Source organism: Mus caroli, unplaced genomic scaffold, assembly GCF_978045245.1.
Source record: "Mus caroli unplaced genomic scaffold, Mus_caroli_1 scaffold_11, whole genome shotgun sequence".
Lineage (NCBI taxonomy): Eukaryota > Metazoa > Chordata > Mammalia > Rodentia > Muridae > Mus > Mus caroli.
In genome coordinates, this window is record NW_028227266.1 from 76509693 (window position 1) to 76536123 (window position 26431).

The following is a 26431-nucleotide window of genomic DNA, read 5'->3' on the forward strand; positions in this document are numbered from 1 at the left end:
CCTGAGCCACCCTGTTTGCACATTTAGTATATAGGCAGCCTTCGGTTAACTAAGACCAAATCCCAGATAAGATTCTCATGGAACAGTATTTTTGTCAACTAAATAGGATATTTTGTTTTTTTTTTTTCTCTGTTACAATAAATACATATTTTCTAGTATTAATCATACCTAACATGGCCACCAAGGTGTTGTAATCAACCCTGCTGTAGAACAAGACAGCAGTGAGCACTGGCCTGCGCTGCCAGTATGTTTGGTTCTTCAGGGCCCCGTGACATTGATACTGTCTTCGTGTTTTACAAGAAAACATACTACAATAAAAACACCAGAAAGTGAGGCATGTGGTTCCAAAAGGATTGGCTGTACTCTTCACTGCTCCCCACAGGTCGCTGCCCAGGCAGGCAGGAGGAACTGGTGGTATGTACAGACTTCACCACAGATGAATGGGAAAGAGGATTAGGGCAAGGGATGAAGTACCACTCCTCCCGAGGACATGGATGCATCTCAGAACCATAGAGGTGAACATAAGCATAGGCATTCTTCCCTACCAGACAGTGAGAGGTCAGCGCGCTGACACTGCGCACTGCTTGCCTAGTGTACTCCTTGGTCCAGAGGACAGAGGCTGCCAAGTTGAATGTGTAACTGCAGCCTTCCTAGCCACTCTGCTGGCACACTGACCCTGGGAAAGGCAAAAACTAGACCAGTCCTTCAGAAGCTTCTCAGGCTGAGCTTGCTTTAGAGTTAGGCAGCCTCCGCTGAACCAGAGACCCTTGACCTTTAGACAGGATTCAGCTTTGTCTGAATGTCCCAGGTCATGTCTAAAGCAGGCTGGGATGCTGATGCTCAGCCTGCTAATATCAGGTACAGCTTGGGGACCCTGACGTTGCCTCTGTGAGCTGTGATTTACAGAGTATTCACTCGCATTCAGATTCTTAACAGTTTGGAATGACATTGAACTACAAATGCTGGGAGAAAGGGGGCTTGTGGTTCTGACATCCTGTCTCTGAGGCATACATGGTCCTTTGTGAGTACAGTGGGTGCTTTGGAGTTACCTGTTTTGTGATTGGTTCCTAGGAACGTAAACCACATTCTCCCGTTTCTCACAGGACTTAGGACAAAGTAAACACGGTATAAGGGGATGTGTTTACTCACCTCTCTGGTGCCTCAGGCATTGAGTGGGGTGCCACCCATAGAGAACACCCATGCATGTTCTCTCTAGTACTAGACTGCTTTTGTGCTGAGGCCACCCAGTCCACAGTTCTCACACACTTAAGATGGTGACCTCAGCTCCTCTCCAGCTCTGCCTACTGCAGGGCAGTTCAATGAAAACAGCCTCCCTGTACACTGTGACTGGAACTCTGGCAGAGGAATATAGTTTGGGAAAAGAGCTAAGGAGCTCATTTGCCCTTAAAATCTAGATGCTGAAGTCCTGAAGCACAGTTGTTTTGAGGTAAATAACTACTTATATTTATAATGCTGTGAGTTATTACTGGCCAAACCCCCATCACATCAGTAACCTGATGTGCTTCCTTCTTAGGCTTGAGTGAGAAGACGAGTTCAGTTCATAAACAGGGCGGGGCTTCATACATGTCAGACAGTTCAAGATGGCATGCTGAAAGTGATTGCATGATTAAAAAAATAACTAACATAAATTCAGAGGCCCAGAAAAGAGATATTTTATGTCATACTTAAAGCGTGAAGAAGCAGGGCAGCTTAGTGGATACAGGTGGCTTCCCCACACCCCCAGCAGCCTGGATAGGACTGCTGGGGCCTGTGTGATGGTGGGATTATAGGCAGCTCCTACTAGTTATCACCCCATCTCCATACACAGGCACCACGGCCGCCCCAAAGCCTAAATTATAAAGAACTGTGGAGAAAACTGTAATTATGAGGGAGGAAATCTACATTTGCGGCTTCTTTTGTGCCACTGTCAGTGTCTGGGTCAGAATTCTGGTCCTTCTTAGGTTTTGTCATTTGTACAGTAATAGATATGTTCTAGTACTAAACACTCTGAACTATTCAGTTGAGATCAGATAACTGAAATTTATTTTATATTTAAAATGAGTCTAAACCACAAGGAAAACTTTCTTTTGTAAGAGTCGCAATCCCATTTTCTTCTCTCCTTTAAAGTCTTGATCTTTCACGTGGGCCTCTTCTCACTGACCTAGGCATGTGGAGAATTTCCTCTGTGGGCCAAAGTCACTTACAAGAGAAGTTCACTTATGCAGTGTTAAAATTGCAATGAACAGTTAATTTGTTCTAAGGTAAAAGAACAGCGCTGGAAGCTACAGGCCTGATTGTCAAGCATGCCAGATACCACCCAAATATCAGGTCAGGATGGAACCAGATTTATTTTGATTTCTAAATATCTAAACTTCCTCTGGAATATATTCTATGACTCTGTGATATAAACTGACATCTTGAAGTGTATAAGGAGGATGGGAGCTATTATAGGATATACGAGATGTCTTAGAAGTCTACTAGAATCACTCCTTTTTGAGGCATGAGCAATTTATTATAACATCTCACTAGTTTACAGTACTGCCATATTATCACAGGCAGAAAGCCACAGGACACTTCAATATGGCAAATACATGAGCCTACGGAAGCCATGCTTATTCTGAGCACCACAGATTGCTTAGGTTTGGGGATTTTTTGTTTGTTTGTTTTGTTTGTTTATTTGTTTGTTTTTTGGTTTTGGTTTTTCGAGACAGGGTTTCTCTGTGTAGCCCTGGCTGTCCTGGAACTCACTCTGTAGACCAGGCTGGCTTCGAACTCAGAAATCCTTCTGCCTGTGCCTCCCAAGTGCTGGAATTAAAGGCATGTACCATCACTGCCTCGCAGATTTCTCAGTTTTACACTGTGTTCAAGGCAAATATTTTCAGTCTTGACATTCAAAGTCTACCTAGCTGTGGGTGACTGACATTAAGTAGTACCAGTGCATCTCGAGCCTTCAGGCACTTCAGGTGTGTGTGTCACTCTGGATGTGGAAATGGTGCTATCCAACTTGATGGCTGAGGGTATGTCCCCAAAATGAGTTATTAATTTTATCTGTGTTGAGACTCTGGTTTCTGAGACCCCAGGCAAGGTCCCAGGGTTAAGAGTTGATGATTTAGAGGATAACTACTGTAGGATGATGTCCAGTATGTGAGCTCTTGGTACATCTTCTGCAGAGACATCGGTTCTCAGGAGTGACTGTGGAAGTAGAGTGTGCTGAAGGAAGTTGTATTTATGTTGAAGGAATGTTCTATAGACACTTGCCTTTGTGTGGCCAGTGTCCCTTCTAGGAATTAGCTTTAACTTAAGTGGAATATCCTCTGGGAAGCCCTCTGAATCCCAATCTTTTATTAGGCCCTGATGCTGCACATATATTTCGAGCACCTTAATTTAGCTTTCTTGTGTTATTGACACCTTTCCAACTCTAGTGCAGTGCTGAGAGCAGAAGCTGCATCTCCTGGGCTCTTCAGTGTCCCGATACCTGCTCAGCTCAAGGTTTTGTTGAAGAGATGAAAGAACAAAAGAAATAGTGTTAGCTGGACCACGCCTTAGATCTAGAAAACAGTTTCTGCACACAGCAAAATATTAATAACTAATTTATTAATATTAAGAACTCCCAGCCATCAATGATTTAGCAATCTGTTCTCACCGGTTCCTTGCCCATCACAATGGCTGTGGAGTTGGTCTGAGGAGAAAAGTGGGTTTCTGGGGAGTGCTGAGGGTTCTAGAAGGTGACTCTACAGAGGCTAGAAGACAGCTAACAGCAGAAGGGCTGGCCTGAGCCCAGCTCCTGAACGGTGGGAGGGGACTTGTCTAAGCTATAAGAAACTCTGCCATCCTGCCCTTCTACATTGACCTTCCCTAGCATGTAGAGTCCCCAACATGCTGGGGGTAGAAATGGGGGTAATATATAGTACTTTGTGGCTTTTTATACATCAGGCTCAGGTGTGTGTTGGATGGGTTAAATGCTTTCTGAGTGTGGAGATTCCTTAGTTGTTATAAACGCTGACAAAGGAGCTTCCCCAAAGTACATCTTCTTCTGGAAAACTTCCCGATGGTCCTGAGAAACGGATCGCTTCCTCTTTACTCACCGAGCAGCAAGCAAGAAGGCAGTGCTCCGTTAAATGCACAGCCTCTAGCTCCCTTCCCAGTGGCTTCAAAATTATAAAACTCAGAGGAGGTGGAAATGTTCATTTGTACTACTGGCAAATGCCACTTACAGGCGTCATATAATTCCTAAGATTTTAAATATTACTGTTATTATAACCTTTAATACTACAAATATCTGCTGTATGTGTGTTCTGTCCTCAGTATATTACAGAGTACTTTACATCAGCCTCAATTAAGACTCTTTATTTTTATCGGTATAACTTCACATGAGTATAAAGATGCTCACAGTTGCTCAAACCTGCATTATGACTTAGGATTTTATGTCTGGTTGTTCCTAGCAACACTAACACAGCAGTGTTCACAATAGTCTTTTGTGTGTGTCTTTGTCTTGATTCAGTAGCTCAGAGATATTTGAGACTAGATTTTTGTCTCTATTCTCGGTTCAGCTGTTGAAAGTTATTAGGGACCTGTATTTAACAGGATAAAAATTACTCTCAGCAATGGAAATGTCAGGAACCTAAATGGTAACGTATAGAGAAAGCATTCTTCGTTTAAAAGATAGCAAAGTAGGCAGGCGTTTTTACTGGGCCTGTTCTCCATATGCAAGGATAACTCTGTTTTAAACTCTGTAGGAAGCTGTCTTCTGTGCTATGGAGGACAGACATAGGAGCTAGAAGGGTTTCTTCTTCCCCTGCTACTTCTGGGATGCTACACTGATTACATGACGTTAAATTCAGTCACTCTGCAGCCCATTTGTTTGCAGAATGGTGTATGTGTTCAGTCTGCTTATGGGATGGTGCAGGGATTTTGGCCTTAGATAGCCCAGGCAGGGGTAGAGGATCGGCCTAGTCAGTCCTTTATTGTAGGGTTAGTTACTAAGACAGCCTTCCAGAGGTTTCTGAAGCCATACACAGCGTTGAACCGTACATAGGATGGTCCTACATATAATCAAGTTTAGTTGCTGCTCACAGTGAGAGCGTAACAAAGAATTAAAATACACTCTAAGAAGAGTGATGTGACTGATCTTTGTCAGAAGTAAAGACTGCAGGTGGCTGAAACCAGAGAAATAAAACCTCATGTAAGGTGGCTGTTCCTGTTGGTTACCCTAAGTGCTGCCTAGGTGACCTAGCTGGATTTTGCTTGCTCTAACTTGTTCCTCTTGGAGAACGGGGTACCTGTGGGTCAGAAGTCCCTATTCAGGTAGACTAGCAGAAATTGGTTCTGAGATGTCTGTCAGACAACTGCTCCTCAAGCCTCATCATCCTTAGCACCCCAGTACCTGAGAGTTGCCATGGTAGCAACTGGAAAAACATAGAAGTAGAAAGAGTCACTGACTAATCTGGCTGTTCCTAGAAAGGTGTGAATACTCATTTTTCTTTAGCCCTCCCCTCCCTCTCACGTCCATTTCCCTGTAACCCCCTGAACCCAGGTGCTGGGAAATGACTTGTGGGTTTATCTGGCACTTCTGCCTTTGAGCTTTTTTGAATCTTACCTTATTGATAATTTGTCACTTCCATTTCTGGGTGCCTTACCTTCTCCATCACACTCAGTTGTGTGGCCGCACATTTCCCAGGATAGGAATGACTGGTGCAGTGACTGCGAATGCTGTCTGGTATTAGTCCTTGGGGTCAGTAGACACAGAGGCCTCCATCCACACTGTGCTATTGTTTTCTCGGGAGCTCCGTTTCTCTGTTGTATCCAAGGAAACAGGGAAGGAGTGAGATCAGGCTTCATCATGGGATCCTTGATTGTGGCTTCAGATGTCATATATGGGAAGCTTTGGCTTGCTCTGTCATGTTGGTTATCACTCGTTATTTAGATGACTGGGCCAAGCCCCGTTAAGCCTTTGGTTGTTCGAGAGTCCATTAGTGTATTGAGGTGACTGCTGCTGCTGCACTGGAGTAATGGAGTGAGCAGGTCTGAGGGCTGCTATGGAAATGAGAGAGGAGACAAGCCCCACTTTGTTTTATACTTAAGATTGAAAAGGTGCTCGGGAACTTTTATAAGATTTCATTCTAATTTAGGCCCTATTAAAAAGTTAGTTTTTCTTTGTAGAAAATGACAGGATGATTGTCTCTGATTAGGAGTCAGGTTTGTTAGCATCTTCGCTGATGTAAAACAGGTCGATTTTGAGCTCTTTGTCGTTTTGCTCTTCTTGATGCTTCAAATTTGAGGCCAGGATTTCTGAAATTTAGGATTTCAGGTTTAAACTAGGAAACTAACCAAAGTCAGTTCAGTTTAGCTGTATAATTACCACAGATATTCTTGCTTATTTTGGACACAGATAAATGATGCAGACCCAGTAAACTAAAAGTTATCTCTTAGTCTTTCTTGTAGAAAGTGTCTTATCTACTTAAGGTAGCCATAACTGGTGATGCCAGGCAGATGCATGCGGCCAAAGAGTTTAAGGGGGAGCTTCCTTCCAGCTATGAGAAGCAACTTAGGGAGCGCTTTCCTGGTCTGTCCTGGCAGTGGGAACCTGTGGAGAAGTGGGGGTGTATGGTACATGAGAAGGCTCTGTTGATGAGAGTGGGAACTGCTGGTAGATGAAACATGAAGGTGGGAAGCGGAGAGCTCACGACAAAAAGCAGATGCAGCCTTCAAGGCTCCCACTGACTACCTGTGCCAGCAGTAACTCCAATTCCACAGGCTCCACCATCTCTCAGAACAGTGCTGTCTGCCGCACCTGAGGCTGTGGGAGCAGCTCACATTTAAACTGTAACAATAGGCTTAAAAGGTTAAGATCTATGTATGAAAAGTCATGGGCACCCTTTCTCTCGTGCTCATTTGCAGACAGCGTAACAAATCTATGGCGACAACAGTACTGATTCAGGGAGTGAGTTCCATGTACCTCTCAGCTCCAACAGTGCCAAGCTGAGGAGTCCGTCAGTCCTGGTCTAGATGCTGACTGGAAGTCTGTTATGGACGACCCTTTCACCGTCTTCAGCCTTTGTTTTTACTACATTAACTGAGGGGCATAACATCTTGTATTATCATTTCACATACCTAAGTCAGTGTCACCCATTCTTGACAGGAACCTAACTCCATCAATTAGATGACTAGTAATATTAACTGCACGTGGTCTACTTGGTTGGTCAGTTGGCTGCTTTGTTTTCTTTTGTTTTCCTAAACTGCTGTGCCATTTCCTGTGGTTATAAATGTTCATCTGTCTGTATGTTTTAATTAGTCAGGGTTTTACTGCTGTGAACAGACACCATGACCAAGGCAAGTCTTATAAAAAACAACATTTAATTGGGGCTGGCTTACAGGTTCAGAGGTTCAATCCATTATCATCAAGGTGGAAGCATGGCAGTATCCAGACAGGTATGGCGCAGGAGGAGCTGAGAGTTCTATGTCTTCATCCAAAGGCTGCTAGTGGAAGACTGACTTCCAGGCAACTAGGGTGAGGATCTTATACCCACACCCACAGTGACACACCCATTCCAACCAGGTCACACCTATTCCAACAAGGCCACACCTCCAGATGGTGCCTCTCCCTGGTCCAAGGATATACAAACCATCACAACTGAAAAACAAAATATCCTTTTAAATTATTGCTTCTGCCTGGTATGGGTGTACACCTGTACTCTCTGTGCTAAGGAGGTTGTGGTAGGAAGATTTTGAGGCCAGCTTTGGCTACATGGTGAGTTCAAAGGTAGTCAGGGCAACTAAGTGAGAAAATAAAACAAATAAATAAAAAATAAAACAAATAACAGCAAACGAATTTTGGAGTGACAGCTTAAATGCCCAACAATACTGAGCTAATCCCACATAACTAAAGAAGAGGTACTGACAAACAACGACATGATCTCAGGAGAAAGCAGCCAGGCTGCAGGCTGGCTTCTGGATAGATGTAAGGTTGTGGTTCTCAGTGTTTATATGAAATGTCAGAAAAAGAAAGTAGACACACTCTAACCTACCTTGTCTTTCCTTTGTCCCCCCTTTTCCTTAATAAAAATAGGCCAAGCCTGCAAGCCTGATTTCATATATATATGATATATATATATCATATATATATGGGACTGGTTTGTCTTGTGGGCCATTCTCTTGCCACATGTTCTCTATGGCTGCTGTCTTCGAAGAGTCAGCTAAGCATTGGCTTGAATAACTCAGCCCCACAACTTCTCACTTAGATTGGATAATAGGCATTTCATTTAAATCACAGATAGTGATTGATAATCTTAAACTTCTACACCAACTCTTGTTGCTTTTCAAGCATGCTATATCAGAGAAAACAAAAGCAAGCTCAAGTTGTACTCTGTCCACAAAAGTCTCTCTGTGATTTTTTTGGGGGGAGGGGGTGGATTCTACCGTGTGTAATAAATGCACCTGTGTGTCCTGCATTAAACATGGTACAGCATTACAGGTCAAGGACGTTGTGTTAGATTACCTGTGCCATGCCCGAACTAAATTGTTGGAGCTTCTAAAATAATGTCTTTATGTTGGCCTGTTTATGATTTTAATTCTTGAAGGAGGAGGGTGGGAAATTACAGGAATATAGAAGAATCTGCCAGGAAGTGCAGTCTCTCTTGACTCATCTGGAGAGCCTCTTGTCACCAGCTGAGGAGATGAGCAGCAGGTGCCTCTTCACAAACTGCTCTCAGCATCCCAGCTCCCAAGACGCCTCCTTTAAGCAGCTCTTGTCAAAATGAACATCTTGACTTTTCTGTGTGATATGGAGTAGAGGAGAGAAAAGGGGGATTGAAAAATGAGTTCTTGGCCGGGCAGTGGTGGCACATGCCTTTAATCCCAGCACTTGGAGGTAGAGGCAGGCAGATTTCTGGGTTCAAGGCCAGCCTCATCTACAGAGTGAGTTCCAGGACAGCCAGGGAGGGCTACACAGAGAAACCCTGTCTCCAAAAAGAAAAAGGAAAATAAGTTCTTGTCCTCTCACAGTGAACTGTAGACAACCCAAGCTCTGCAGGCTTTGATGTTATGCAAAGGCTTGTGGTACAAGCACATGTGGCTAGGCTGTCCCCATTTTCTGTGACTCCTTTGCAACTTTTACATTGCTTGGCTCTGCTTCTGAAGGTCATGTTGAAGTCAAGTCTGGGAAAACATTCATCTCTCTATTACTTCCACAGGTGGAGTACATGTTGGTGTCCTTCGATCATGAAAATAGGAAAGTCCAGTTGTTACTGAATGGAGGCGATGTTCTTGAGACTCTGCAGGAGAAGGGGGAGAGGACAAACCCCAAGTAAGCTGTGCCCTTAAGTCTCAGCCTAGTGCTTCTAGAGCCTCTGAGTGACTGGGATATAGGGTCTTTTCCCAGCTGTCAGGGGTAAGAGTGTAGGCTTGGATCTCAAGTTAGAGTCTCCAAGTCTGCCTCATCTAGTTGGTGAGTAGCCTTGAACAACCTCCCTGTGCCTCAGTCTCATCTCTATAAAGTTTGGATAACCATAGTCACCTCACAGGCACTTCAGAACACTCAGCACAGTCAGCTACAATGTGGAGAGACTTTTTCATAGACATATTTCTGAAATATGATTGAGATCCACAGCAGAGATGCTGACAAAACTGTAGGCAGTTTTGTTTTGGCAGCATGATGTTTAAGTGTCTCCCCCTCCTCCTCTTCCTCCTCTTCTTCCTCTTCCCCCTCCTCCTCTTCCTCCTCCTCCTCCTCCTCTTCCTCCTCTTGTTTCCTTTTTGTTTGTTTGTTTTGTTTTTCAAGACAGGGTTTCTCTGGGTAGTCCTGGCTATCCCAGAGCTTGCTCTGTAGATCAGTCTGGTCTTGAACTTGGAGATCTGCCTGTCTCTGCCTCCCAGTTGCTAGGATTAAAGATGTGTGCTACCACACTTGACTTTTTTCTCCTGGTTAAGTACTTCTTTACCTGAGAGTGGAGTGGGGCCAGGAGCATCTACTCTCTAGTTCATTTTCTACTTGCTGTTTTGAGAAGCTGCATTGGAGAACTTTGATATTGACTTACAGCCTGTTAGGCTCAGTTCCTTCCTTGTAAAGTGGTCTAGCTTTGTCCTGGACGGAGTACCTGTGTGCATTTTCCAGAAACTTATAAATTTTGAACTCAACACTTAGCAGTCTTAAGTAGTTAAAAAGCTATGGAAAATTTACAGCTTTAGTAAGCATTTTATTCATCTGTGCCTAATATATTTAAAAATTTTAAAGCAACTTTTAAAAACTCAAAAAATTGTGGCCTACAGCAAAAGAATAAGCTGAAATTAAAATGACTTCTCTACAGCCATCCGACCCTCTGGAGACCAGAGTATGGGAGTTACATGATCGAAGGAACGCCTGGCCAGCCCTACGGAGGAACAATGTCTGAGTTTAACACTGTGGAGGCCAACATGAGGAAACGCCGGAAGGAGGCTACTTCTGTACTAGGGGAGCATCAGGCTCTCTGCACCATCACTTCATTCCCCAGGTTAGTTCCTCCGTCAGCCTGTTCTAGCAGGAACATCAGACTGGAGGGTCTGAAGAAAGGAAAGCCCTGTGCTTTGCCCTCGACAGTTCTCACGCCTAACAGAGAGGTTCACACTGTTGGACAGCAGAGCACTGCCATCTGAAGAGTTCACCTTAAGGAACTACTGCACAACTGAGTCACTCCCCAGCCCCCACCAAATCTTGTGTTGGCCACCTTCACAGCTAACCAGGCCGTGTATGGCCCATGGGCTGTGGGTTGGATTTGCCTGCTAACATTTGATACACTCCTGCTATAGGGCTGCTGTAAAAGTGCATAGCATCTTCAGTTGGTGGCTGGGCTGTGCGCTGGTAAGAGCACACACGTGGACAGGGTTGGAATGTCCCTGTGACTGGGGACTGGTTGGCAGTGTGGGGAGAGTGTGATTCTGGCCCACTGGGGAGGAGCCCAGGCTCCTGTCAGGACTGTAGCGGTTGAATTCAAAGGAGCATCTGCCCTCCAGCATTCTCTGAGGTATTCTGAGCTGTGGATCCCAACCCCGAGAGAACCTTTGAACATGGAGGAGGGAGCAGGCTTTCACAATCTGGCAGATCTAGCACAGATAAGCGAGATCCTGGGGAGTGGTACCTCAGGGCACACTTGTTCCTGGAGTGCTCTCGCCAGCTACTAACTGAACAACAGGCTAAGTCACATTTATAGTGTGCTGGAGATTTAGGGTTTGTTACCAAATCTAGTTAGGACGGTAAATACCAGGAAGTAAAGTGTATCCCAGATTAGAAAGGGATGTGTGAATATGGATACTGAGCACAGTGCCCTGTGTTAGTCTGGGATTCTGCTCATCAAGCTCGCTTCTCTGTGCTAAGATGTCTGCCTGCTCCATCAAAGACACCTTTAGCCTTGAAGGGCTGAACTGTTGTGATGCTGTTTTCCCTTCTGAGAGCACAGGCATTCAGTCATACCATTGATCCTAGAAGGGCATTCTTTTAAATAGGAATTAGTAGCTTTTAAGCTCCCTATTGTCATTCCTACATAGAGTAGCTAAAACCTTCAAGTCAATTGTCAGATATTTAGAGACTCTGAGCACCTTTTCTTTTCCAGACCCAGAGAGGCTTTGCTTTGCAGAGCTGAGGAGACAGCAGAGATCAAATACCTATTATATAATTATATAATGATAAAATTAAGGAGTGGCATGGGTGTGAATATGGCTGTCAGTTCTGGGGTAGAGGAAGACTTCTCCAAGGGAAGATGATTGGAGTGATGTCCAAAACTCTAGGAGGAATTTCACAGGAGAGGGAGCAGAGTGATATTCTGGGGGCAGAGGATTCACATAGACAGCCTGGTGGGGAGTAGAAGAAAGGGAGTTATCCACTGTGACCAGGAAGCTGAGGTGAGGCCGGGCAAGCTCTTATGAACTTTGATTGTTATTCTGAAAGCAATAGAGACTTTGGGAATCTAGGCTGGGTAGATAGTATCACATGTTGGCTTTGTAGCCCTTGTCTCGGCTGTTGGCATGAGAGCAAATGCATAGCAAGTGCAGGGTGTGCCAGGTAAGGGAAAGGGTGCTCCCTAGGCACTGTCATGGTGACCTGGTTGATGGTAGGCGGTGACAGTGGAAAAGTGATGGGTCATAAAGTGACAGAATCAGCTAGCCTGCTGGAGAGGAGGGGCCAGATGAAGGATAGTGCTATAGGTGACTGGGGGGAACCTGGGGATAATGGAGTAGCAGCCTGGGAGTCAAGCTGTGGGTGTTGCTTGTCAACTTTTAGCAAACTTGGAAATGCTCTCTCTCCTTACCATTAAAAGAGTTATACATCTTGCAGAGTTATATATACATCTTGCTTTAGCAAACTAAAGTGGGACAGGAGGAGGCAGCACAAAGGTGAAGGTTTTAGACATTTAAGAAATGTCCAGCATTGAAAGACAGTGTTCTTTCTGGGCCACAGAGTAAATGTCTTTAGTTAAACTCCACTGTGTACCTTGCCTCAGTTAGTGGTTCTGTGTGGAATAGTTTTCTCTGGAGAAAAAGTTTATAGTTGCTTCTTCTACTATAGAGTGAATTAAATAGGTTCCATTCAGAAAGTCTGCAATATTTCTTTCTCTTTTTTTGTTTTCTTTTCTTCCTCCTCTTCTTCATCTTCTTCAGTTGTTGTTTGGTTTGGTTTTGCTTTGCTTTGCTTTTTGAGACAGGGTTTCTCTGTGTAGCTCTGGCTGTCCTGGAACTTGCTCTGTAGACCAGGCTGGCTTCTAACTGCCTGCCTCTGCCCAGTTCTAGAAAGCTAGGATTTCCTCCAGGTTAATATCTGTCACATTCCTAAAGGGTTTTGTTGTTGTTGTTGTTGTTGTTACTGTTGCTTAAGTTCACAGGTTCAGAACAGATTGCACAATGGCTGCGTGAATGTCCAGGAAGCCGTGGTGCTAGGAACTGCTTTGCAGATGAGAATAGCTGTTGGCAGGGTGGTGGGTAGCCTATAGGACTTGTCTTTGGGAAAGGCAGGGAGTTGAACTAAGGTCTGGGTTAGTAGTTCCTGCTACTGTTCTAGAACCCTGGAAAGAGCCTGCTTGGTTTTGCTTTCATTAACTTGGAAGGACTCCCTTGCTCAAGTGAGGTGGGAGGTCTGAGCCACCCTACTTAGGGAACTGGATGGAACCTGTCCTTCTGTTTTGAAATTAGAACTCTTCTTAAGGTTAAGTAAGACAATAAGGTTGGATCTTGGCTATCAGAGGGCACTCTGGTGTATACTGGGGACATTGGAGACACAGCTTAACCTTGAGGGACTTCTGAGGAGATAGCAGAGGCAAAAACAGAAGACCTGGTCCAGATTTATCAGGAGTAGTGTAGTGAACGGGGTTAGAGGTCATTTTGAACATGTATCTGGCTAGTTTCAAAGCTGTAGAGAGCACCTGAACCTCACAGCAGCAGGTGACCAAGGAGCTTATTCAGACCTTAGGGGAAGCTGAGGAAATGTTCCTATATAGAGACCCCCATGCAGGACAGTATAGTACAGAAAAGGGCCACAGAGGAGCCAGCATTTACATTGGTTTGGATGGGGAGTGATGGACAGACTGCGGCGAGGTGCAGCTAATCAGTTCTGAAGCCGGTTCCCACCTACCCTTCTCCATTGGTTGCAGACTAGGCTGTCCTGGATTCACACTGCCAGAGCACAGACCCAACCCAGAGGAAGGAGGCGCATCAAAGTCCCTCTTCTTTCCAGATGAAGCCATAAACAAGCACCCCCGCTTCGGGTGAGTGAGGCTCAGACTCTGCGGTCTGTGAATTCCTCTCACCCACGCGTCGGATTCAGAGGAGACAGCAGACACATATCTGCTCATGTTGCTTCCTACATACAGGTTTGCTTTGTCCATTTCAGAGCCGTCTTTACAGGCCGTAGCTCCTTTCCTGCACTTTGTTTACAGACAGTTTTCAGTCCTGATTCTACAAACACATGTACTGGGAGATTTCCTTTCCCTGTCCAAGCTAGTGCTGGGATCTCTCTTCACCCAGGTTGCCCTCTGCTCTGACACAGTCAGGTGGCTACAGCACTTCACATAGGCACTTTCCTTGTACCTAGGTCTGTAGTTGAAGTTGTTTCAGTTCCTTCACCAGCTTGATCTTGGCTCTCTTCCTATGAACTCCTCTATGGAAAGAAGCCCCTGACCCAACATGAGGGACACAGGGAACTCTCAGCTTACTCCTTTTCCAGGCTCCCACAGTTGTACATTCAAAGTCTTTGTAAGGATAGACAGAGATCGACTGACTGACTGTCTTGTTCATTTGTTTGTTTATTTGAGGCAGGGGCTGTTGTTTGTTCTTTCATTCATTCATTTGCTTGCTTGTTTGTTTGTTTGTTTACTTACTCCTGGCAGGGTCTGTCTAGGAAGCCTTGGCTATACAGGAACTCGCTGTATAGACTAGGTTGACCTCAAACTCACAAAGATCCTCCTACCTCTCTCTCTGGTACTGGGATTAAAGAGCCATTATTGTGTGTGTTAAAAAGAAAATACTGAGCTGCTGCAAAAGATGGATCATGATGATTATAAAAGCTACCCAGAATCCCTCACGGGAAAGGCCAGCACAGGAGGTCCTTGTGTCCTGACTGAGGGATCAAAGCAGGCGTTATATAACATAAAAATAAGTGAACCTTGGTTTCATAATTTATCAAACCTCATCTATCTAAAGTGTTGCTGCAATTTAGAGTCAGTTTCAAAAATCTGAGAGGAATTTTTTTTTCCTTTCTTTGTGCTGTTAAACTTGTGAGTTTGAATTAGGACCAGTCACTGCACGTGTTGGCGGCCATAATGTATGCATGAGGTAAGAATCAGTCTAGTGTTTTGGAATTGGGGACTGAAGCAGGTGATTTTGAGACTTCAGTGATAACCAAAACCTAAGTTCTTAAATTTGACTAAAATCATTGGAATTTTCATGAGTAATGTTAGAATTAGCTGGACTGTGGTTGCCATGAACACCTGTGCTGACTAGGTGAGCAAGAAGGGATGGTCCCCAGGCAGAGCCCAGGAACTGCTGCTCACCAGTCCCCTTCAGGAAACCCTTAGGGTAGCATGTCACGTGCCATGAGCCAGTCTTGGAGTTTTAGTTTGCGGTAGGTGCTCAGATTCTAATGTGGTAGTTCTGGGGTGACCTGTTCTTTTGTTTGGTTGTTGTAGTACTCTAACAAGAAACATCCGGCATAGGAGAGGAGAAAAGGTTGTCATCAATGTGCCAAGTAAGTGGGTGGGGCTGGGCTGGGGCTGGGGCAGCATGGCCAACCAGCAGCTTTGATTCTCAGCTCCTCTTCTTTTAATTAATAATGCAGTATTCAAGGACAAGAATACACCATCTCCATTTGTAGAAACATTTCCTGAAGATGCAGAGGCATCAAAGGCTTCTCAGCCAGACCATATCTACATGGATGCCATGGGATTCGGGATGGGCAACTGCTGTCTCCAGGTATCGCCTCTGTTGCACAGAGACTTAAGTGTCCTCTTCACTATGCATGTGTCTTGTTTAAAGTCACCTTCTAATCTGATTCAAAAGATAGCTTGCCTTCTGAAAAATGATGGTGCTTTAGTAACGTCTTTTGTAGCTGTCTTTTGACTGAGAATTCACAGTTTACCACAGAGGTGTGTGGTTGTTACTAAACTTAGTATCCATTGGTAAACAAATGTTGGTGAATGCCCTTTTTGATGCCTGATTTTTACTGCCATCTAGTGACAGCCTTTGAGGATATCATACAAGGCTCAGATCTCTATTTCTGAAAATGACCTCTGGTGGGAGAATCCAGTGACTTTATGATCCAAGGGCAAAGGTTGTTTGGCATTTAAATTTTTATTCTTGTGCAAAGCTACCTCGTGGTTTAAAAGGAATAAATATTTAACAGCCTTTGCCTTGCCCCTGGCTAAATTACACTAGAGATACAATAGTATTTCTCTGTTCGCACAGTTAAAACTTTTGCTGGACCTAATCAAATAACTGATGGCCTCCAACAGTGACTGCACCAGGCTCCCTCAGGAGCAGAGTAGGGAGTGCAGACTCCCAGCCCACACAAGCTCTCTCGTGGTTGTCTCTGCCCTTGCTGCCTCCATGCTGAGCTGACTTACTTAGTTATACTGACTGTAGCCACAGCACAAAGGGCACAAACCTCAGCATTCTTTTCTTAGGGCTGCAGCTGTACACACAGTTGTCACATTAGCCTTCCAACTGTTATTTTTAAAAGTACAGATAATTTAGATTTAATACCCAAGTCAGACTTTCCCATGCTACATGTTTCTATAGCATGAAAAGGTATTTTGTTTCCTTTGCATATTTAAGTACAATCAGATATGTAGCCTCCAAACAGAGGCCAGAATGTTCCCTTAAGAATGGTCACACATCATTTAAAACGAGGCTGACTTTTGACTGTGTTACCCGCTTTCTTATCTTAAGTACAAACATTTCTGGAATGAACCATTAAGCTGCAGCACTTAAAATATGTGACTTCCGTATTCTGGGAGTGCTCTTGGAACCCAGCCCTTTCTTGGCTTAATATTGAACCAGGGTCTTTCAGGGTTGCACAAAGTGACAGTCTCTCTTGAGACACTTGATTTATGTAAATAAGTGAGTCCTACTGGTGGGGCCAAACATTTTCATATGTAAAGACACAGTTCTCTAATCTATTTAAGGTATGAGTTTAGTACTTCTCCCAACATATCCAGTTACAGTATTCCACTTCAAAAGGTTGTAGTGACACATAATTAAGACATATGATAAATGAGATAAACTCAGAAGTAGCTACAAAAGTCCCTGCCTTATATCTTCTGACTGGGACCTGAAGGAAGTATTTATTATAGAAAAGCACAAAAAGAAATGGTAAGTAATTTTTTAGTTAATAGTAGACTTAACTGGACAAAACAAAACTCCTCCAAGTTTGTGAGCTTGCTGAGTGCTATAGTGCTTGCCTGGGATCCCAGTGCTACAGAAGGAGTGTGAGCTAAGGCCAGCCTGGGCTCCATATCCAGACCATCTCAGAGAAAAATAAATCGTTACACTTCAGGAAAAGGTCATGGCCTGCTATGGATTTTTTTCCTCCTTTTTTCTACTTAGAAAATTATGTGGTTTCAAAACCAGATTCTAGGTAAGTTTCAGGTTTGGTTTCTCATCTCCCTGTTTTCATAGATCCTCCTTTCTAGTCAGTGTCATAATGACATCGCCTCCCATGTGATTAAGGAGGGCAACGACAGCTGGAGCTTCCCATGCTTATGCCTTTGTCAGGGGCCAGAGCTCCTTGGTTTTGCTTTCCCCACCAAAGTCACTGTTTATGAAAGTCACAGTTTCTCGTGGCGTTCCGCTTGACTTGTTGCACATAGTGTTTTGGCTCTAGAGACAGGAAGGTAGTTAGGAAATCTACTTACGATAACTGTTGTTACACTGCAACTTTGAAATCCCAGGCCCTCCTCTTCATAGAGTTTTCTAAAGCTGGGTTTTTCAGGATGTACCTACGAATCCTACTCTCTCCCAGGCTACTAAGGAAGGACACCATCCCAGAAAAGTTGTCATTACAGTATCTTTGCAAAACTAAAGATAGTAATGCACAGTAACATACCTAACAGTCACAGGACATTCATACAGATCTACTAAGAAACGCATGTCCAACAGACTGTGCGTCACAACACCCAGAAACACTTGACTGGTTTACATCCCAGCATCCTCTTTCCTTCATGACCTTCTGTCAATTTAGTAAATAGGTAATAAACACTGCCCCACATTCTTGGGACTGAAAACATCAAGACAGAGTCCTGGTGATAGGACCACAGACAGTGAGCAGTGCTCTGCCTATCCAGCTCCATTCCACACCAAATCCTTACTCCATAAAGTGTGCACATGCATGCAGAGACCAGAGGCCTACCTCAGCTGTCGTTCCTCAAGCACTGTCCATAAGGGTCACTCATTGGCCTAGAGCTAACGAGCCCTAGGAATCTGCCTGTCTTTGCCTCTCCAGCCCCACGACTATAAACACATACACCACACCCAGCTTTTGGTTTTTTTTTTTGTTTGTTTTTGTTTTTTTTGTTGTTGTTGTTGTTTTTTTTTTAGATTTATTTATTTATTATATGTAAGTACACTGTAGCTGTCTTCAGACACTCCAGAAGAGGGCGCCAGATCTCGTTATGGATGGTTGTGAGCCACCATGTGGTTGCTGGGATTAGAACTCTGGACCTTCGGAAGAGCAGTCGGGTGCTCTTATCCACTGAGCCACCTCACCAGCCCCACACCCAGCTTTTGGTGGGGGTTCTAGGGAATCAAAGTCAGGTCTCAGTGCTAACAAGGCAAACACTTTACCTCCTCAGCTGTCTCCCTGGCCTCAAATTGTTTGATGGTCTCATGTCCTTAGAGAGAAGATGCCTTGCCTTGCTTATCAGTGACCTTATCTCCAGCTCTCCTCAATTTTTACTCTAACATTTTAATTTTTTTTCCTTAATGGCTACAACATAGCTTCACATTATCTTAATCTGTAGTGGCTAGTCAATGTCATTACTTAATGTGTTACTCATTTTAGCATTACCATGGAAACTACAGGAAGATCAGAACACCAAGTTATTTAAATAATTGTTTCAGAAGTCAGTTGCCATATATAATTCAGCAGATGTCCTCCATGGAACTTGTTTGATGATATAAGGGACAGCTGAGAGAGACAGTTAAACCGCTGGAACTAAGAGTCATAACAATAACACTGAGAGTCGTAACAGTGCTTTTATCAGCACATCAATTATTTCCTGCATCAGCACCAAACTCAAACCATCATTATTGAATGGCCGTAATGGAGGAAGGTAAAATTGTTTTCAACTTGTACTTATAATAGTTGTGCTGTTTTCACAAACTGTGCTCCTTGACCGCCACGACCATTCTTCCCTGTGAAGGAACTCAAGACTTTGTGAGGATTTGTGTTAACCAATGCGATTTTCCTATAATTTTCTGGTGCCTACTTTCCCCTTGTCAGGCTTCCTAGGTAATCTTCCTGAATTTGGGGCATTGTCAAAATAAACACTCCGGCACTAATTTTTTCTTTCCTCTGAAGTCCAGAGCCTTGGAAACCTAGCTGTTTCCAGGACTTTTCATCCCCTAACATCCATTAGCCCACATGTCACAGCACCTGTACCTGTTATCCTCTAGCCTCCTCTTCCTTTATGCCCCAGGAACACCCAACAGAAGTCTCCCTCATGCTCTGTCCACTGGTCCCCAGAGCCCACCTCTTCAACTCTGGCATGCCCCTTCTTCTAGCCCTGAGCTTTCTCCTTCTCAGACCAGTGATTTTACTCTAGTTCCTTCTGGCCTTACTACCTTCCACATCCCCAACAACCTCACCTCACTCTGCCGTGCTTGGAAAATACACCAAATATTCCCCTCCAGACCCGTCTTTATACCAAAATGCATGTAAGCCCGCTGCTACTGGAAGCCAACAAGAGACCAAAGCTCTGCTGCCTTTTGCAAGTCTCTCTTCTCTTTCCTGGCCTGACAGTGGTTTTGGCTTACACTGGTGTGTTTATGAGTTGTGGGACATGAGTACAGACATTCACCCAAGACGACTTGTAAGTCATACCTGAAGCTTTTGCATCTGTGACGTGACCACCTTCTTTTCTCTATCCACCGTCCTTCTCAGACTTACTGCTTGTGGGCCTGATAATGACTTACGTTGTTTTAATAATTTCTGTTCTCAAACAGGTGACATTCCAAGCCTGCAGCATATCTGAGGCAAGATACCTTTATGATCAGCTGGCCACTATCTGCCCAATTGTCGTAAGTAGAAAGTATGTCTTTCTGTAGATACGTCTTTGTAGAAAATAAGCTCATGTGCGATTTGATGAACGTATAGAAGGAGCACTGAGGAGAAGAGCAATAGCTGCTTATTGTTGCTAGTGCTGTATTTGAGTATGACCATTCTTTCTCTGCCTGCCAGTATGTCCTCGTGCTATAGAAGGGATGAGTTTAGTGAGTACAGACTTGGAGTTCTTTCTTGTACATTCTATTTATAAGACAGTAGCTGGGAGTACATATAGTGGAACATCAAGGATGGTGAGTGGGTGGAGCCTTCTCTGTGTACGCAGCACGTTGACCCTTCACTGCTGTTTTGTTTTTAGATGGCTTTGAGTGCTGCATCTCCATTTTACCGAGGCTACGTGTCAGACATTGATTGTCGCTGGGGAGTGATTTCTGCATCTGTAGATGATAGAACACGGGAGGAGAGAGGACTGGAGGTAAGGAATGATTTTTTTTTTTTCCTTTAACCCTAATAGATCTTTTCCATCACACAGGGGACATGTGTATATTGTAACCACTTGGCATTTTGAAGTCTCCCTTAGATGTTTACCCTCTGGGTGTTCACATCAGGGAAGAGAATACAGGTAGTGAGCCTGGCTTTGTTTTAAGTGGGTACACAGGAGGAGGGTGCTTGGTTTGGGTGGGAAGTCTAGAAATCTGCATTACATATAGCTTCCTTTAAAAATACTGGCCATTTTGTGCTAAAGCAGTCACACCGACAGCTGTTTTACCAAAAGGCTCTGGCCACCACCTTCTTTCCAGTAGTTTCTGCTAGGAAGCTGGGTGATGTTCTCATTTGAAGGCTTTAGGCTTTGCCCTGTAAGGTCAGGTTAGTCTTATTAGCATTTCTTGTCCATGCTGAACTATAGTAGTGTGTAACTCCTTTTAGCACCAGGAGCATGCGTCACCACCCACCTCACAGAGCCCGGTTCCCAGGCTCATGGTAGATAAGACTCTGCAGGACAGGGACCTGGCTGGACATCATTGTTTTAAAGACTTCCACAAAGGACATCTCCCACTATGGGCATTTCTGCTCTGGCCCTTTCATAATTATTCACAAACTGTTGAACATATTCTATAATTGTGTTGCTGTGTATGAAAGAGAAAGGCTTGGGGATGGCATGGCGTGTGCCTGAGCACATACATGGAGGTCAGAGAACAACACTTTAAGTCTGTTCTCTCCACTCTGAGTTCCAAGAATTGAGTGTAGGTCCCCAGGCAAGGGTGCTTCTATACAATTAATTACCTGGCTGTTAAGTTCAGATCGTTGCTTGTGTTTTAGCCTCTGAAGAACAATCGCTTTAGGATCAGTAAGTCTCGGTATGACTCAATAGATAGCTACCTGTCTAAGTGTGGGGAGAAGTACAATGACATCGACCTGACCATCGATAAGGAGATCTACGAGCAGCTCCTGGAGGAAGGTGAGCAGCGTCCCACATGCCGACGTTGTTCATCTGTGCACCTTTTATTCTTCAAAGCGCTTTAAACTTTTTGCTGACTCCTGGTCTGGTTTCTGTTTTTAGTGTGAAGTCTCTAACTTTTCTTATGAGGCTGCTTGTTCCTAAAGTTTCAAGTTCCAAATACTTGTGAGATCTTCTTGACTTTTAGCAAAAGGAACTTGTTGGAGCTCTGTATCTAGGTCCACACCAGTGCCCAGCAGGCATTGTGTGAGGAGTGAGTAAACTCCGAGTCTTCCCCAGTGTCCATAGGATAAAACCCTGGGCAAGGTGAGAACACTGAACCACCCAGCCATTCCCAAGCTTCTAGACCCTTTCTTCAGTCTGTGGACTTAGAAATTCTAGAGTGCTGTACCCTTTGCGGTTAGTCCCCTGTGTCTGTCTTTGCAGGCATCGATCATCTTCTGGCACAGCACGTTGCTCATCTCTTTATTAGAGACCCACTCACCCTTTTTGAAGAGAAAATACACCTGGATGATGCCAACGAGTCTGACCATTTTGAGGTATCTCCCATTCAAATGGATTTCACTCCACAAACTACAGTAGGCTTGTTTCTGTGCCTGTGAGGATTAGCGATTAGCTAGTGCAATACAGAACTAAGTAAGAGTAAGAAAGACTAAAGGATGAACTTACAGTGCGTCCGTGACGCTTCCTAGTTACTTCTCAATTCTGTGAAACTAAACACGAGCAGCACAGAGTAAGTGTTGCAGACATATCCTGACTTCCAGGAAACACACTTTGTTTTCTCACAGGTCACATTTGACAAAGCATTTAAGTTGTTAACTGCTTTTGGTGTTTGTAAATTGGGAAGTATTAGGTGTAGGTGGGCAGTGGACAGTCTCTGTCCCTGAGTAAATACATGTAACCTAAACGTGCTCTAAATGTGTAGAAAGTTGGTTTCATCCTCTTTCTTTTTGCCGTTATAGAATATTCAGTCCACAAACTGGCAGACAATGAGGTTTAAGCCTCCTCCTCCAAACTCAGATATTGGATGGAGAGTAGAGTTCCGACCAATGGAGGTGAGACCCATGCTTCAGCTCAGAAGCTCCCACTGGCTGCTCCCCACCCTTCCAATGCTCTTCTCAGAGGGCTCTGAGTTTATTCAAAAGCAGTAGGAATCCAAACTTTCCTATGAATAGCAACTCCAAACGTCTCTGGGAGCTGCTATCTAGAGTGTGGACCTGGATAGAGGACTTCCATCCTCCAATGGGGAAGATGAAAGTGCTTGGGAATAATCAGTCTGAAGGTGTGGAGACGGGGCAGCTGGGGTAGGCAGTGGATTCCTAACATTTCTGCTCTTCATCTACAGGTGCAGTTAACAGACTTTGAGAACTCTGCCTATGTGGTATTCGTGGTACTGCTCACTAGGGTGATCCTCTCATACAAACTAGACTTCCTCATTCCACTGTCCAAGGTACAGATGGGTGTGCTTACCCTGATGAACATGCACAGTGTAGATGGAATTCACTGTCCAGTTTTAACCTAGCTTTACGTAGAATTCTTTTACTCATCAGGATAAATTGTCTCTACTTGAACTCTGATTTTTCTTGCAAGCCTAAATCTAAGGTTTTGTTTAAAAATAATGGTGAGGTGGTCCCACAAACTGGAGCCATCTCCCTGATAATCCCATTGGTCTACAATGTCAAAATTAGGCTTGCTGGTAGAATTCAGGGAAGGTTTCAGTGCAACCAAACTTAGCATGTTTGCAGAGGATGTGATGGCAAATTAAGAGTTTCGCATCCCCACCCCCACAAAGAACACAGAAGAGGCTTTCTGGAGGAAGCTGGCCAGCCAAGCTTCTGAGCATCTCCTTGCTCAGGCCACGAAGCTATGTAATCTGGAGAAGCCCTTAAGGTGGTCAACATCATGAACAACTCTGACATAATGGCGGATAGGAGAGACTGCTAAATGGATGCGGGCTCTGCTGCTGTGGGCTCCTCTCAAGGAGTACGGCTGCATAGGAGTGGCAGCAGCTTTGTCATAGCAACCCTGGGAGGGATTCTAGAGGCTTCTGTAGTCTTTAGGTATAGAAGTCCATGTGAGTGAGCCACACACCCAGGCTTCTGTTTGTGAGCATGAGTTCATGTCCCAAAGCTGACAGAAAATTAAGAAAGAGAGAGGACTCCTCACTCAGACTGTCCTCAGTGAAGCCATTAACTCCAGAACCCAAACTAGGATTTTATCTCAGCAGAAATGTTCTGGACAGGAGAGACTGGGGTAAGGACACCTGCGGGGTGGGGTGGGATGGGATGGGGTGGGGTGGACTAAATCTAATGCCAGAGAGATGAAAAGAGCACTATTTGAGTTCCCTTCCCAGCAAGTGATTTCTCTATTTTGTATAACTTAGTGCGTGTTCTAGTTTGCTTTCTGTGACTGTGATGAACACTGTGACCAAAAGCAACTTAGGGAGAGAACAGTTGTCCTCTGACTACCACATGTATATCATGTAGCACATGTGTGGTCCCTCTGCTCCACATAAACTAAATAAGTAAATAAGTAATTTGAAATAAAAATAAAACATCTAGGAGTAAAGCTCACTGCAGAGCCCTTGTCTGATGAGTCAGTCATTCTGACCACAACAAAAAGTAAGACAAAAATACAAAGCCATTGGTCATCAGTGGCAGCAGATGACAATGCACCTAAGATCTCTAGCACTTGGGAAGCTGAGGCAGAGGAGGATCACAAGTTCAAGGCCACTTTGGCATCATAAACAAGAACCTGTGTCAAACATAAAAAGTAAATAGTCTGAAAAGAGCATTTGTTAATTCTAAATGACTGTCTCAAAAGCAAGGCACCAGAGAGAAAATGTCTTGGTATTATAAAAGTACAGTGAGGACATCCTGCAGAGGGGCAAGCAGGAAAGATCACTGAGGACAGACGCAGACATGGAGAGATGACTGTGCAGGTAAAGGCACCTGCCTCCAAGCCGGGTGAGTCCCAGGACTCCCACACAGTTGCTTCTGACCCAAACACAAAGATAAGCAAACAAATATAAAAATCTTTTTATGAAGAAACAGGTAACATCAAATTGCAACATTCCGGTATATGTTGCTTTTATAAGACATTTCCAAAACAAGGACAAATGCTGAAAATATAGAGATACAAAACGAGAGGTAACAATGACCTTTTAAAACCATGGCAGGAATGACCAAGTGCTTTACAAAATAGAATGTGCAGCAGGCAGGCAGGCAGGCAGGCTGCTAGAGACAGCAGTGCTGGCGCTCGCCCAAGATGTGCAGCAGCGGCATTGGCTGTCTACACAGCAAAGGGTCGTGACGTTGTTGGAGGCATTTAATGTGGGGAAAATAAATGTGTGAGATAAGAAACTAAATTCGTAAGCTGTTTATTCTGTGGACAAGTTGCTTAGGTCTCTGTACTTCCTTCCACATAGAGAATAGGGCCATATAGGTCCCTAATAGATGAACCGCTAAGACTCTTACACATAATCACAGGCTGAAGAGCTGTAAGGAATTAAATGTTAACAAGTTAATTAAAAGTTAATTAAGTGTTAACAAGTTTAGTTGTGTAGGTTAGATCAGGTATGTCATGCCAAAAGAGCATCTTTTGTTTATATGCCTTGAAGATTGATAAAAATCAGTTGAAAAATCTTCACTTCTCAAAAGTAGACATTATCTGAAATGTATTCCCACTAAAAGTTAACAAAATAATACTCAAGAAAAAAATCCCCTATTTTTCTTTAAAGTTTGAAGTGTCTTTCCTAATATAATAAATCTTGAAGTGAGCTGAAGTTTGAATGACTGATGGGCAGGAGAATTCATGGTGTGAATGTTGCTGGAACAAAACTAGTAAGAACCAAGCATAGGCCCCAAACCTTCGAGCTGCCCACAGCACAGCTGCAGTCAGCCTCTTACTTGAGTGTGTTCCTACATGGTCTAGATATTCACAAGGTCTTTCAGTATCCCTTTAAAAGCATCAGGGAGTAACAACAGGGTTCTCTCCATAACTAATGTGGGAGGAGGTTAAATGATCACAAAAGACTTTATAGGCAGGCTGGAGAGATGGCTCACCAGGCACCAGGCAGAGTGCAGGTCCTCATCATCATTCAAGCAGGGTGTGGCGGTCTACCAGTGGATCCGGAGTTCTTCAGGTGGGGACAGGAGGACCCCAGGCTGTGACCAGCCAGCCTAGCAGAAACTGGAAGTTCCAAGTTCAGAGGGATGCTGTGATTAAGAAAGGCACCCCAATATCAACTGTGGCCCCCACCCTGGCCCTCCAGCTTGTGTTTGTATATATACTGAGGCTATACATAAGCTAGCATTACGGAGAGCTGGGGAGGCCATTCGGTTGTTAAGAGCAGTGACCCACCTTCCAGAGAACCCAGGTTCAGTTCCCAGCAACCACATCACAGCTCACAACCCTCGGAAATTCTAGTCCCATGGGATCTGATGCTCTCTTCTACCCTCCAAGAGCACTGCACAAACATGGTGGACAAACATATATGCAGACAAAACCACCATACACATAAAATGGAAAGAGAAAAAGATAAAGATAACATTATAGAAATTTTAAAAATTTATTGGAGAAATTGAGAATTCATGAATGAGTTGCCAGGTAGGCAAATGGCATTGGTGACTCTTCCCCATGGTGCACTACTGGGTACAGCAAAAAACAGTCTCCTGCCCCGTGGTTCACTTAAGCAAGATGGGGCTAGGGAGAACACCGACTTTGAGACCAAGAGAGCTAGCATTTTCTGTTTGGTTTGTAAAGTAAGCTTCCCTTAAATTCCCATTGTTTTGCACAGATAGTATATGATGAGCGCATGGTCTGTCTTTGCTGCTGTGAAGGGCTGAGGGGAGCCATGCAGGCACTGGCTTGTTTGATCCAAGCTGTTCTGACTTGGTCCTGACTCCTCCTCTCATTAGGTTGACGAGAACATGAAAATGGCACAGAAGCGAGATGCTGTCTTGCAGGGGATGTTTTATTTCAGGAAAGACATCTGCAAAGGTATCACGTGTTGGGGATCTAGGGTCAGTTTATGCTGAGCAAGCTGCTGAAGCTCACCTGTGCTCCCCTTGGTTGGTTGGCAGGCGGCAACGCTGTGGTGGATGGGTGCAGCAAGGCCCAGAGCAGCTCGGAGCCAGCTGCAGAGGAGTACACCCTGATGAGCATAGACACCATCATCAATGGGAAGGTACGGCCTGAACGGGGCTCTGCGCTGTGAGCGCCAACTGGCAGGGTTTATA

General features: G+C 44.3%; 1 protein-coding gene across 3 annotated transcripts in view; it reads left to right on the plus strand.

Annotated features, from left to right (window-relative positions):
• Positions 1-26431, plus strand: part of Gclc (glutamate-cysteine ligase catalytic subunit) — a 39890-nt gene that overhangs the window by 10990 nt on the left and 2469 nt on the right. For 2 of the 3 annotated variants that reach the window (XM_021171248.2, XM_085844806.1), the window contains exons 2-14: positions 9189-9301; positions 10302-10484; positions 13611-13724; positions 15144-15202; positions 15293-15426; positions 19675-19749; positions 20091-20207; positions 21053-21191; positions 21618-21730; positions 22154-22246; positions 22537-22641; positions 26111-26192; positions 26276-26379. In XM_021171248.2, coding sequence (XP_021026907.1) covers positions 9189-9301; positions 10302-10484; positions 13611-13724; positions 15144-15202; positions 15293-15426; positions 19675-19749; positions 20091-20207; positions 21053-21191; positions 21618-21730; positions 22154-22246; positions 22537-22641; positions 26111-26192; positions 26276-26379 — 1431 coding nt within the window. The remainder of the gene's footprint in view (positions 1-9188; positions 9302-10301; positions 10485-13610; positions 13725-15143; positions 15203-15292; positions 15427-19674; positions 19750-20090; positions 20208-21052; positions 21192-21617; positions 21731-22153; positions 22247-22536; positions 22642-26110; positions 26193-26275; positions 26380-26431) is intronic. The other variant, XM_085844805.1, reaches the window with a different exon arrangement.